Genomic DNA, 15163 nt, shown 5'->3' on the forward strand with positions numbered 1-15163 from the left:
GGAATTATAACTCCTAAATGAAGCTTAGTTATCTCTGGTTTTTCTTTTGTGCGTTGGCATTCCCTCTGAGCAACAGTTTGCTAAGACTGCTTATTTTAATATTAAGGTCACAGCACTAGTTTTGGTCAATTTCAGCAGTTCAACAGAAGTTATGCTGGAACATAAAAGCTGTCTGTGAACTCATTTTCTCTCCATGGTTTGGAAATAGTGTGAACTGATAATTTTTACTTATTACATTGTTTCCTCTATCTTGTCTCTGTTTACACAGTGACGCTGCTTGTGTAAATGCAGATAATCCAATACTGTGAAATGGCTGGAAAAGAACTGAAAACCCAGTTATTTCATCTTCAGGGTAAAACTCGATGGTACTGGCAACACTACCTTCAAGTAAATTAGTTTAACATCAAACAAGTCAGCTATACTGAAGCTGCTACATACCTGGTAATGCATGAGTATGTGCATGATGTAATCATATATTTCTCCAGCAAGTCGGTTTTCTGGTCTCCAGGGAATAATAACAAACTGAATTCCCAGTAAGGGCACCAGGATTAAAGTAGCTCTGACAGCTTTCATATACATGTTGGACTCAGCACGGTGGGTATCTCTCAGCTTTGTCACCAAAACTCGGACAATGTTCAGCAAAAAGAAGAAATTGACCTGCAAAAACAAAGCTATTGTAGGTGCAAGCATTCAAATTAAACAGACATTCAAAATAAAAATACCAAGCACATCAATGGCAATAAACTGCAGCTTTCTAGCTTTATTGTATCTTATAATGGGCAGTTCCCTGGCAGTCAGGTCTTGGAAAATATCTTGCATATTTTCAGAAAAGATCTATTAAGCAGCTCTACATGGTTTGGAGCCTGCATGGATGCTTCAGGCAGGCAGGGGTCAGTTCTAGGATGCACTGGATGTTTTGACACTGATGTGGGCAAATTCAGGGTTTCCAGGGAACACTAAATATTATTTTTATATTGGAAGTTTAAATGGGGTGGACAAATTGTCCCCTAGAAATAACCACATCTCTGTCCTGAGTCTGACAGTTGCCAAGCTATCTTGCCAGTTGGGATAAACTCCAGCCTGTCCCTGGACACATGGGACCTATGGGAGCACAGAATTTCCCTAAGGAAAATGCTCCATGGACTAATGCTTCAGGGTTGTCTGTGAGCAGAGGTGTAAGGCTGTTTTTCAGGAAAACCTTGGACATCTCTTGCCTCCACCAGACTGCAGGGACCCCATGGTACTCTACTCACAGGGAACAGGTAACTGTTGCTGTCTCAGGGCAGAAAACTTTGTCCCTGATCCTCATGATCAGTGATACCAAGTAGTTCAGCAGCTCCTCTCCTCAGTTATTTATGGAAATCTGATTTCAGCATAGAGCAACCTGCCCTTGACCCTGGCTTCACAGAGAGCTCCTTGTGGGATGTGCTGAGAGCCTGCAGGAAGAGGGAGGGCAGAGCCCGGCTGGTAATGAGTTCAGTGATTACCCTGTGGACATCTCTGGATCACAGACCCTTGGCCTCCAGGGCACCCACATCACTCTTTTCCACTCTGCTACAGTAAAATCAGGCACTGACTCTTTGGAACTTTAATTGACTTTCTTTTTCCTGCTAATTTTTTGAAATAAGTATGTAAGTGTATAACTTCCATAAATATTTCAAGAGTTCAAATCACATATATATATATATATATATATATATATATATAAGAAATTTCAGTCGGATTTTTTCAGAACAGTGAATCAGCAAGCTCTGGTAAAACATTTCATCACTTCTAAACTACACTGGGAGACCTTTGAACTGTTTTACATTTGTGCTCTACTAGAAAATAGGAATAATAAATTACTTCTGAGATCCCAGTCAACATTAAATCTAAACCTTATTCTCCATCCTATTCTGACTTCACTCACTCTGCTTAACCTTCACTTTTAGATTTTCTGAAAGTAACTGTAAAAAGTCAAAGAAAGACTTTACAAAGTTAAAAACCCTCAGCTCTTCTGAATCAGTCAGCCACTGTGGGATTTTTTGTAGCAAATCATGCAGGATATACTGTAGACATTGACATCTTCATAAGAAAAATAAGACTGGAATGACATAAGCACAATATAGAAATAATATCTTGTTTTGAAAATAGCTAAAGATTGCTATTTTTCCATAATAGTTGCTTATATTTTCTTTGTGGCAAGATATAAAGACTGGGATAACAGTGACAAAAAATAAAGGTTAAATGGATTATCTCAGATGGTAATTGACATTACAATAGGAGATACAGTCAAGATTGAACCAATAAACCCACAATAAATGTGATTCTATGGGACCAACAGACTGCCTATAAGGCAGGGAAGGATGGGCTATTTCATAGAGCTGATGTTAAAGACTGCTTCTCCAGAAAGGGTAGAAAGACTTTTTGTTTATTCAGCTATTATATGGAAAGTTGTTTATTCAAAGTTTTCCAAGTACTTGCTGCGCTATTGTTTGATCTCTGAGGCAATTATTGCAGGTACATCGTGCAGGTGTTTGCAAGTAAATGCAGATAAAAGATGAAAGTGCTTCTTGGGTGACACAATCACATGAGCTTGGGGCTGGGTTGGGCAAAACCTGTTCTGCACCTGTCAGGAAGGTCAGGGGTACCATGCCCAGCTGGCACACCAGATGCTGTATGTGTGCACATTGCCAAGCTGCACTTGGAATCTTGTCCTCCTACTCAAACAGCACAGTTTGAGTTCTTTCCCTGGATTCTTTTAGACCCCTACCTCTGGAACACACCAGCTCAGTGACCGGAAGAACCCATGCTGAGCAACCAGCTCACCCCAGCTAAGGCACAGTTAAATGATGGATGCCACATAAATGCAGTGTATTCCTCTCAAGTCCCACAGGAAGAAAGTGTTGTGAGCCTGTCCTTTGTAACACCGAGTAGAGAAAACCTCTAGTTACTTCTGTGTTTTGACCAAAATACTTATAGTAGAGAAGCTTCTATTTTGTTTGGGTTAGTATAATTTTAAAATACTTATTTATACTGTTGATAGCAAACAATATTCTTACCAATAGAGCTGCCATTACAGGTCCATGAACAATATAAAGTAAGTGTGTGTCAACACTCATCCAGCAGCTAGAGGGGAAATACAGCATTAACATTTGTTATTAACTTGAATAAAATTTGCTGCATAGTTAAATAATGCTAAATTCCTTCAAAAACAGACGTGCTACTCACTTGTCATTGAAGTATCTGGCTCTTGCAACTGCATGAATGGATGCTGGCACTAAAGGGAACCCTGAAATGATTAAAGTTATAGATCAGTTTTGGTATTTGTTTAGCTTGAATTTCATGTGTGTCACACTCTAATAAGTCTGTTGTTCACAAAACGTATGGATGTGAAATCACATCCTTCAGGAAAGAACTTAGTCCATCACACCCAGATCCTGGCAACACCTCAATGATGAGATGCAAAAGGGATTAACATTCAAGGCAGGCCAAAAAGGAGAAGCAAAACCCACAGACCATGCTCTCCTGGGGTGTCTCAAAGCTGTTGCCAGGCTCCCTGCACTGCTGTGGCTTTTGCAGGGAAGGGTGTGAGCAGGGAGTGTGGGAAGGATGTAGGGATCATTCTGTTCTCAGAGGAGTCTTCTCTCAGGAAACCAGGGACACTTGTTAAAGACATGTAAATAACTGTTGAGCAACAGAGAGGCACATTGACTTGCATGCCAGATTATGGGGCAACAAGGAACAGAGTGAAGAGTTTCTCTTTTGGAGCCAATGGCATGAGAAAGCATTTGGAGCCAGGAGGTTTTTGGGGGATGGGAATTTGTGATATCCTCTGTAGGTTCTCAGCATCTGTGCAGTCAAGCCCACTCCATGCAGCTTTATCTCAACAGGGAGAAGAGCTGTGACTACCATAAATCCACATATCCTGACTTATTTGTGACACCTCAGAGGAGGTTTTGACAGGGAGCTGATGGGAGCAAATTTGCACTGGGCTAGGCAACATGCCATGCTTAACAAAATAGAAAGCTTAGGTTCTTATTTCCAGCCTGACACTGAGAGTGACAGTCTGGTCCACTCCTTTTCATTTCCCTTCAGCTTGCTTAAATGTCATATCCTTTTCCAACAGGCTGGAAGCCTGGAACTGAGGACCCTGCAGCATGGTGCTGAGCCCAGTCTGTGCAGCCTTGCACATACACATACAGACAGCTGGACACGATCTGCTGCCTTGTCTGTCCTGTGCAGAGAGCTGGGCACACACCTTTGCTGCTACTGCTGCCTATTGCCTATGAACCACTGATCTTTCTACTGAGCTTTGGATATTCTACAATTACAAATTAAAATGTGTGAAAATATCCTATTGATACCATGATTAATCATGGAGAGATTAAAAGAACACTGCTCCTGTTTTGTTCATATGTTAGTGGTTTCATAAAAATATTTAGAAGAGATGGAGGATCCTTAACCATATTGTGGGGAGTGAAAACAAGGTCCAAAGATACATAAATAAGACACTCTTATGTTTCCAGGTGTTTTTAAGCAATAGCTATTTACTCTATTGCCAACAAAAAGACTTCTCATTGCAATTTACCTTGGGAGGACAATGCAGCTGTAGGAGAACAAACTGGATTGCTTTCTCTTTTGTATGTATTTAGAAAGTGATTCCCAAGCCTCTGGCTGCAGAATTACCTTTTTGGGTGATGATGCACAGCAAAACATCAAAAAGCTCAGAATAAAAAGAAAGGAGCTTATGACCTCAGGGTGAGCTCATGGGATTGACAGCTTGAGGAAATCGCTTTGATTGGGAAATGGAGCAAGTCTGGGCCAGTTTTGTTAGAAGATTGAAATGCAATTTTTAAGGGGCCTTTCTAATAGCAAAACTTCTTCAGCTGAAAACTGTGGCCTGGAGTATTGCAAGTAGAACATGCCATATGATGTAAAACCAGCTTTTTTCTTCTGCTAAATGCATTAGCCTGGGATATTTGGCTCAACAAGCTCCAAAGAAAATCTCAAGAATGCTGTGGAAAGCCTTCGTTAGCCAGTTACAGGCTAAGAAGCCCATGACCCTCTGAAGCTCAGATTTCCAGCTGCAGGCTGGATGGGCTATTCTAGGGCTAAGTGCTGCTCTTGTAAAGGGCCAAAAAGCAGAGAGGAGCAGAGAAGTGGAGCATCAAAGACTGTGGGGTCATGGTTACATGTATGAGTCCCACCTGTACACGGTGAGCAGTGAATAATGCAGAGAAGGTCCCCAGCCATCCCAGGGACAGGTAAGACACATCTCTTTAGGTCATGCCAGGTCCTTTACAGCACAAACTGGCAATTAGGTCACTATTCCCAGCACCATTTGGAAGGCACTGCAGTTTCAGCACTGTCCAAATAAATGATTCCCTTTTCACTTTGATGTGGTGAAGCTGCCTGAAGCAGCCACAGCGAGCTGTACTGTTGCACACAGTTGATACTATTTCATTGTCCTGCCTAATGGTGATTTCCTGACCCAGCAAAACAGTAACAAATGAGAAATCACATCCTCAGCCGTGATTCCCAGAGAAGGGGTCAGCTGATGGCATCAGCCTTGAAATACATCTGCCCATGCCAGATACCATTCCATCACCTCAAACCTTTTGTAGATGTTTCTTATATTTGCTCAGATTTTTTATTTTTCTTATAAAGCTATTTTAAAAATGTCATTAGTGGTTTTCCAAATATAGTAGGCCAGATCTTCTTGCATAGAGATTAGCAAGAGCAATGAATAATGAGTAACTTGGTTTGGACATTTGCCTTGATCTCTTGAATTGTAATTCAGAGCACAGCCTGCTCTGGTTCCTCTGCATTGCCCTTTGGAGAAACGTGTCTCTGTTCATTGATTAACATAGATGGATGTTTAAAGTTAAACAGTGTTACTACTCCTTCTGGAATCAGTGGAATTACAATGATTCATGCAAACTTAAGGGGTAACCAGATTGTTATAATCAGACAATTTTGCTATTAATAATATTTCTATTTAAGTTAGGAGGAGCTAATCATTACCTTTTTTTCTTTTTTTTTTTTTGGAAGTATTAATCTAGTTTCATGAAAATGGCTGCAGACACCATTGTCAAGAGTTATGCCCATTATTTATAATTGTTTCCTTCTCCAGATATCAGCACCCTATTACCACTGCCACTACCCTCTTTATTTTTGGGGCAGCTCTGCAGACACTGATATGTGTCTTATCAGGTAACTTCACTGAATTCCCCACTGTGCTGCTGGTGCCATTCTCAGCACTACTCCAGCTGGCTCATTACCTTTCATTGCAGGCTGGATGTCACAGGTGCATTAAATTGCACTGCCTAAATTGAATGGCACCAGAAAAAAATTATGTCCATGACCATATTGCTCTTCCACAATTGGATAGGGAGTGACACTATTTTGGGAAGCCTTGTTCTGTGAGATATGAAAAAGCTTTGTCTGGAAGCAAATGTTTAAAATGACTCGTCACATTGGGTTGCTGTTTCACATCCCTATGAGACTTTTTATATTGAAATATTCTGAGCTATGAGATTTTTGTGATAGCACAGCTTCTTGCTCCAAGACGACTCAGCTATTTGGATTGGCATGGTTCAGAAGCTCTAAGTTGATTTAGGGCTCCTCCGGAAGGTTGTCTTCATTTAAGAGATGATAATGTTTCACATACTTATAATTCCAAAAGCATTACAAATGCCTCTCTTAGAAAAGATGCCATTCTCTTAAGAAAAAAGAGTGCATGCTGGTGTTCTCATTAAGGAAAACCCAACAAACAAACAAAAACCATCAAAGACAAATTATTATTTGCCTGGAATCTGCTATCTGACACTACAAAGTATGTGTACTAGAAAATCATGTTAATTTTCTTGTTATCTAATGTAGGTATCCAGCAAGCACTAAGCCTTGTATTGAAAGGGGACAGTAAATGATCAGATTTTAAAATGAAAATCCAGACAGGGGATAACTTTGCTGTTACTGCCCATTTAGGATCAAATATTGGATACCTAACTTGTGTCTGAAGGTAGGGTTTTAAATTTCTTCAGAACATATAGAACTGGGTAATTTTCCTCTGATCTAGTTACCTAGTTATCTAATTATCCACTTATCTAATCTAAAAATTTCTCATTTTTATTGGTTTAAGCAATAGGGCTATTTTTCTGTTTTCCTGCTGTAAATGAAATAATCTTGAAAAAGTACAACTTCACCAAAGAGGATGGCAAATATAGAATAAATTGTGTCTGCTTCAGCCAGTCCAGTGTCTGTGCAGTGGGACAATGGTAAAGGTCCATTATTTGCTGCTTTGCTGCACCAGTGGTTTCAAGATAGGGGAGCTGCCTTACCAGGAATTGGAATGAGGCCAGAGATTCATGGTTGCCAAATTGGAAGAAAGCTCTTGATATTGATTTTCTGTCAACACTGATGCAGAATAGATTTAAAATAGTGATTCAAATGTAAAAGATTCATTGTAATATACTGATTACATTTATATGGTCTTTTATTGGACCAGGTAGTCCAAAGGAAAAATATCTGCTGCTACCCACTAAAAAGGCAAGGGATCCCTTAGCAAAATAGAAAACAGAAGAGAATGCATATTTGGAGATGAAGAACCAGTCCTAGTCATGGCTCCTTGAGCAGGATGCATATGACCACATGCTGCTGGATAAAACCAGTCCTGACAGCAAAGCCATTCCCTACTCAGTAGGTAAAATAAAATTTTTTCCTTTAAAACAACATATGCCAAAATGTATCTGATACTGGATTCACTTCCTGAGAAATTCTGCTTCCTCTTTGTAGGCTGTATTTTCTTCATTTTGTGAGACACAGACACTCATCTTTCCTCTCGATTCCAGGAAAATTATACTTTATAGGTACTGTCACACAATCATGTTTTTGTATATATGTGACAAAAATAAACATCTATTTTTTTCAGAAAAGATATATTCTTGAATAGAAATGTATTTTTCCAATGGCTTTTCTTAACAGAGCGTAAGCACTCCTTTCTACAAATGCAGCAAATAAAAAATACTTTTTTTTGTGCAGTTTTTTGTAAGTTTCTAAGCCCATGTAACTATATTCTCAAATTAAGAGTCCAAGAACTCAGTCTTAAGCCATGATCTAATGATATTAACTGGATCATAAGTGATACATAAGGGCTAGAAGAATCCAAAAATCTGAGTGTACTGACCATCCTGCTCCAGATGGTAGCATACATACCCCAGCCCAAGAGGTAATACCAGTGCAAACGCTGTTCTTCAGCAAACACTGCCACCACGATCAGCGTGTGGAGATAAATGCCTTCACAGAGCATCCAGAAGTAGTTGCAGCCCAGCATGTACTGATGAAAGAATTGCAGCACTTTGCAGCTCACCTGTTAGATAAATGAGAGAAAGTCACACACTTGATCAGCATTTTGCATTTAAGTAGGTGAAGACAAATGTTACTGCTAGGCTATAAGAAAGCAAAGGGTAACAAAAATTCCCAGCTCTTTCTGGTTTTTGGGGTTTTTTTCAGCACCTATCAGTGAGAAGGATTTCAAATTTTAATGAATGAGATGAACTAAAGGAATTAAATTTAATTAAATGAATTAAATTAAATTAAATTAGCCTGGAGAAAAGGAGGCTTGGGGTGCCCTTATCACTCTCTATAACTCCCTGAAAGGTGGTTGGGGTCAGGTGGGGTTGGCCTCTTTCTCCAGGCAGCAACTGACAGAATGAGAAGACACAGTCTAAAGCTGTGTCAAGGGAAATATAGGTTGGATATTAGGAAAAAGTTTTTTACAGAAAGAGTGGCAAAGTACTGGAATTGTCTGCTCAGAGAGGTGGTGGAGTCACCATCTCTGGAGGTGTTTAAAAGAAGACTGGATGTGGCACTCAGTGCCATGGTTTAGTTGAGGTGTTAGGGCATGGGTTGGACTCGATGCTCTTCAAATCTAGTGATTCTGTGATTCTGTAAATTAAATTAAAATAAATTAATGTCCTCACAAAGCAGAAGAGAATTATGATAACAGCCCTCCAAAAATACCAAAAATTAAAATATTTCCTTAAAAACTCTGTAATCTGGCCACTTGTTCTACAGGTCAAAGGAGGGCTGTGAAAAAGCCTAACATTGAGCTCCAATTTCGATGACTTGCTTTTGATCAAGCTTTTCTAAGTTTTTTCATGGCTTTCTTCTAAGCCAAAGTCATTTACGCTTTAAACAGTCCCCAGCTCTGAACAAATTGTTTTGGAAAGTGCAAGCTTTTGTGGCAGCAGAGATTCTCTTTGTAGGGTACCAGGGATACTGTCATTCCCTCTTTGTGAGGCGACAGCTTAGCTCTATTTTGATGAAATAACAAATTGACATGAGGAGCTAAATGGAGCTGGTGAAGTGGTTCCCCTTCATGGCTTGGACAAGGCTCCAGACAGAGACCTTGACAAGGGATTGTGGCTGCACATTTCTGGGAATCAGTGGGCAGATGGTGGAGGGAACCATGTTGTGTCCGCTACTGGAGTGCCAGCTGGTGGGGACAATGCTGCTGCTCTTCTGAATGGGTCTCATGTCCATTTCCTTTCTTAGGGACAGCAGTGACGTACCTCCACCTGGGCTTCCCTGTCACCACAACCCAGGAGGGCAGGAGGAGTGGCGGGCATTGCTGCGCTGGCAGAGACCCACTGCTTCTGGGGAGCACCACATGCTGCCTGGAAATCTGGGGTCACAGCAGGGATAGCAAAGTAACAGCCACCATCTGTGGCCACAGGAGAATAACTATTTCCCTTAACTTCTGCAGATGTTTTCCAAGCTGACTACCTGTGCTGCACAAGATGTCATTAGAATTCACTTGTCTCTTTCAAGAGTCACTTTTGCAGTTCAACAGATAGGGGACTGCACGTTTTCCATTTGTCTGGACTGCCCCTCTAGATCAGAAAATCTTCTCTGTCTCCTGTCTACCACCTTCTGTTCCCAATTCTCAATTGTCCAAACATGTGTATTTCATTCTGTCTCAATATTTGCAGCGCAGGTTGGTGTTCATGAAAATATAGGTTTATTGATAGGTTAGGATATAGGGTTCTGACAAGATTAATGTAAAGAATTGTTTTTTATTTCCTAGCAATTCATGTATTCTTGCCATGCAGGACAGAACAGACTGTTACATCTTCCGCACTGTGGCTGAACAGTTCTTAAAAATGTGTCCAAAAAGGGTTGTACACTGAGCTCAACCTAACTCTGCCAAAACAAATTTTGGTGGAGCCAACCACCACCAAAACAAATGATAAGTGAGGATGTATTTGCTCCTTTGTTCTGTGAGCAAAAGTGTTCATTAATGGTCTTATATGATTCCTGGATTGTTTTTCAGAGATCTGGGTCAATATGTTTTTTGCTTTGTTTCCCAGCCCACACTCAATGCAGCCTCCTAGCTGGTAGCTTTCCTTTTCCCCTTCTCCCCTTATTACCCATCCCTACAAGGGCTGCCTTGCCCGATGGGCACTTCCCTCAGTCTGCACACAGATTCAGGTGTGGAGCATCAGCCAGACACTCTGGCCTCTAAAATGTAAGCAAGATTCCTGAGCCATCAGAGCAGTTTTCTGTGTCTGAGGTTTGCGCTGGGCCAGCACTGTGTCCCCTTGTGGAGGTCTCCAAGGAGGAACTGCAGGTCAGAGGGGCCACCTGAGAGCTCAAGGCATCGTTTTCCTCATGTCTCCAGTGGGAGTGACTCAGGAAGCCTGCATGATGCACATGGCCTGGTCCTGCTCTTCCCAGGGCCAAATTATCCCATCATTCCATCCAGACACCTGGGCTCTATAAACAACTAGAGGAGGAGATGAGCACAGATGGTGAGTTCTGCAACAAAATCCGTGGTACTTCTCAAGTGTGTCATTTTGACTTAATTCTTTCCCTGTTTCATACTGTCCAACTGAAAGGAAGGTGGCTATGGAGGATCCTTGCTCCTCTTTGCCCCTTCTCTGTGTGCACTGCTCGCCAGCCCTCTGAGCAGAGACTGACTGAACACACCTTCCACTAGAACTAAGCCAGCCTTTGCTGGAGCTTGTGCCTGTAGCTCAAACAAATGCAAACATAGAAAAACATTCCCTGACAGCTGTAGAACTAAGCTCCATTTGCTTCATTTCCCAACATTTCTTTCTTTTGTGCACCCTCCATCTGAACTATGACTTGTGGCTTCAAAACTGAAATATTTTACTTATCCTTTAGAGCAATGGACATGCAAACAACAAATGACTCTTGAGGAACTTAATAACTTCTGATGTAACAAGTTAGAGAAGTAAGAAAACTCTTGGCAAAGAATAAAGGATTATTATGACTAATACACACATCACATTAATTTGAGAATTTATGTGAAAAAGTTATTATAAGGAGTTTAAACACAACAGTGCATTGAGATAAGATGTTATATTCATATTATTCAAAGGGAAACAAAAATCAGTCTGCTTTGGATGAGGTAAAAAATGCAGTGTGTTTTAGCTATGGCTAAGTGATGCAATAGAAATATTCTCCTACCATAAAAAAACCTGTTTTTCTTTGGTCAGAGCAAGTAAAAGAGAATTTTCAGTAAAAGAGAACATTTTACTGATAAGAATTGGATTGGTAAAAATAAAACAAGACAAATGAAACCAACACCTTAGAGTACATTAATCTTAATTCAGAAAATAGCAGAAATAGTAAGTTTTATATAGTGTTTATTTTTACAGAAACAAGTAAAATAAAACTGCGAGACAATATCAAGCATTGCACAGGTGGAAGATTTGCTTCTGTAACTGATTGTTTTCTTTACTATAATTTATAAACCTTTACTATAATCTAGAAAGACTGATATCTATAATTTATAGGGTGCCCAGAGAGGTTGTAGACTCTGTTTGTGCAAGTGTTCAATACCATGCTGAGTGAGACTCTAAGGAACCTGGTCTAAGGGAAGGTGTCTCTGCCCATGACAGGGCTGTTGGAATTGGATGATCTTTGAGGTCCCTTCCAGCCAAACCACTCCAAGATCTAGGATTTTATGACTGTTAACTTTGAGATAAAAACATGTGCAGGAAGTTTATTTTCTGCTGAAGACAAAAGTTATGTTGTAAGTTCTTTGAGACAGAGCCTCTGTCCTTGCTATATCTTGTACAATATGCAGCACAGTGAAATCCAGGAAAGGATTAATTCAGCACCTTCACACTCTCAAGGGGAGTTAAAAGTCATGAGCTTTTCAGTCTGCAACCTGGTGTGCAGGTGACTGAAGCAAGTGGGTTTTAATTCATGAGAAGCACAGGCTGGGAGGAAATAGCAGGTCCTTTCTAGTGCAGCCCCATAGCTGTTGCTCAGGTTGGTCTCCTGAACAAAGGAATAACAAATATCCCACTTTTTGACAGCCTGGAAACAGACAGCACTGTCCTGCACTGTCCTGTTGATGGCTATAGCAAGGATAAGTGTGGAAAACTTATCAGGAAAAAATGACCAGCCCTCAAAGTCAGCTTTAAAAAAGCAGCTCCTTTTGTGCTTCTGGAAGGATGGCCAAGAATGAACCTCTTTTGGCAGAATGCAGTGTGGAAAGAAACTCAGTCTGTGAGCAAGAGGCTGCCTCTGGCCACGTGTTTGCACTGCATTGATGGGCACAGAAACTGAGAAAAGTTCTCTACAGATTTGCAGGACAGTATCCAGGAAAAAAAAGGAGTCCATTACTGCTGACTTTCCTTCCTCATAAAAGCAACCTCCAATGACTGCAATGATTGTGGCCTAATTACTCAGGGGCAAAAGGGGTCAATAGGAATACAGTCAGTATTCCTCTGAACAGTCCTATTCCTCTCACTTGCAAATCTCGCAGAGAGTTATGGAAATCTTGTAAACACCACAGCTGCAGTATGCAACAAAAGCACTTCAAAAGGATTCTGGAATATTTCCCAGAGGAGAAATAAAACAATTTACTATCCTTTTACAAGGAAGAGATAGAAATGGTGTCTATGATGTTTTGCAGGGCATACTGGCATGTTGTAAACACTTTTAATGTTCCAGTCCTGCCTAAGGAGTCCCAAAGGCCCATCTGCCTATGAAGGACCCTGCAATTGCACAATATTGTAATTGGCATAGTGCTCTCCTCAGCTAATCCAGCAGCCTCTCATCACATGCGCTTGTCATTTCTCTGTTAAGGCTCTCCTTGGTTGTTGGTTAATAGCTTATGGACAGAAAACTGCACCATTAACTGCACCACTTACCCTCATTGGGGCGAGTCTGGTAAAAAACTCTTGAACTGCATAAACCCCAAAACTCCATTTTCATGGATAATAACAAAATTTAATATGAAATAAACCTGCTAATTATTTGAGGAAGGTTGTCCTAGTAATTCAGTCAGAGCAAAAGGCTTGACTCTGTTTTGGCACTGTAAAGTCACACAAATTCCCATGTGTGCCAATTCCTGCAGTGCTCTCCTGGCTGAAGGAGCTCAGGGTGGCAGGCTGGGAGGTCTCTGTTTTACATCAGTCCTTATCAACTCCAGAGAGCCTGCCCTATGGAAAGCAAATATGGGAAAGCCCCTCATCATGCATGATTAAATATTTCTTCTCCAAAGCTCACTATCTATTGAAATGAGTCCCACCGACATTTCAAATGAATTGCTGAGAACAGACCCGCTGGGGTTATCAATTTTAATCCAAGCCAGCTATATGAGCTATCACTACAGCTGTACATTTTGTTTAAAAGGAAATAATATTTGACCTTGCTATCCTCGTTCCTCTTCACCTCTGGGAAACCTCCCCAGTGCATGGCAACAAAGGACCCTCCTCGAAGAGATTACAGCTTGCCATGGAGGCCAGATATGATTTATTGAAATTCAGTTTGAAGGCAATACAATATATTCTCAAACATCCTAAACTTAGCATTTTAAAGGAGTAGCTTCAAGTTTGATTACTGCTCTGCCTTAAAAAATGGTGTTTTTTTCTGACTATTAGAACAGTATTCTATGAAAGCATTCTTAAATTCCAAGTATCCATATGTTACACAAATAAGCAATAAAAGTTTTTTCCAAAGCAAGACTGTGCTAAGTATTGTAGCTGTAAATCTCTGGCTATCAGAACATCATACCATTACACAATGTATCTGCAATGAGTCATCCATTAAACTCTGTTCTAGTCAGAAACCTGGCCTACTGGGGTTTGGAAGAAGATTAACATTTTAATATACTTTTTAACAATTTACAGAATGAAATGTGCACAGTTCTCAGAGAGCTCCCAGGTTTTCTGTTACAAGACAGCAAAATATGAAATTAAACAACAGGGGATATTCTTAACAGCATGTGTGTCCATGTCTATGCTACAGCAAAGCAGCCAGCCCAGATTTACACATTCTGGACAGGAATAATAAGGCTACATCTGCCCATACCTGAATCCTGGCTGCTGTAGCAATAGTCGTCCCTGGACTGCAGCTTGGAGCTCTGCAGGGCCAGAGGGGTTCTCAGAGCACATCTGGCCCTGTCTGAGTGTGCAGGGGCCACTGGCTCCTCACCTGCAGGATGGCAAGTGTGACACAGGGTGTGAGGCAAAGAAAAACAGCCTCACCATTCCCAGGGGGTTTTATCAGCTTGGTTTCTGAGCAGTGTTGCCAGAGAGAGGCAGTTTTTCAGGGAGCCATTGTAGATATGAGCCTGGCTGATGGAGGAGACCAGATAGGCCAGCAAAGAGGGAGAGAAAACAAGGGCAGGGCTGCGTAAAAAAAATAGCACAAGGCAGTGCAAGCTGATGTTCATTTGGACAGGATCTGCTGCCACCTTCTCCCAGTGGAGAGAGGCAATCCCTGCCAAAAAGGGTTAAGAGCTCCTGCTATTCCAAGCGCCTGCCCTCTACCATGACACCTGAGCAAGAGCCACCAGACACAGGAGGACAGGACAAGGCAGAGGTTACTCAAATCTGCATCCAGGCATGGCTGAGCTCTGGGCATTAAGCCCTGAGCCAGGGGAGTTTAAGTTTGCATGGAGTATATGTAACAGTCAAGTACACCTACCTTGTATTTGAGGTGTAAGATCTAGACCTACAAAATAATTTCCTGGGAACTAGGTACACTTTGATGACATGGATATATCCACTCACGATTCAGTTAAATGCCCCAGGAGTTTTCTAATGATACAACTGGGATTTGTGATACCAAATATAGACACCAAATTTGTCTCTCTTGTAATCAAAAGATAATGATAGAGATGATGGAGATTATAGTA

General features: G+C 41.0%; 1 protein-coding gene across 2 annotated transcripts in view; it reads right to left on the reverse strand.

Moving 5' to 3' along the window:
- Positions 1–15163, reverse strand: part of CALCR (calcitonin receptor) — a 154616-nt gene that overhangs the window by 15547 nt on the left and 123906 nt on the right. For both annotated transcript variants that reach the window (XM_054274019.1, XM_054274018.1), the window contains exons 8-11: positions 8197–8350; positions 3211–3271; positions 3042–3108; positions 439–657 (exon numbers count right to left, since the gene is read on the reverse strand). In XM_054274019.1, the coding sequence (XP_054129994.1) occupies positions 439–657; positions 3042–3108; positions 3211–3271; positions 8197–8350 (501 nt within the window). The remainder of the gene's footprint in view (positions 1–438; positions 658–3041; positions 3109–3210; positions 3272–8196; positions 8351–15163) is intronic.

The sequence above is a fragment of the Melozone crissalis genome, unplaced genomic scaffold (assembly GCF_028551555.1).
Source record: "Melozone crissalis strain CALT ecotype California unplaced genomic scaffold, PUWL_Pcris_2 ptg000016l_1, whole genome shotgun sequence".
NCBI lineage: Eukaryota > Metazoa > Chordata > Aves > Passeriformes > Passerellidae > Melozone > Melozone crissalis.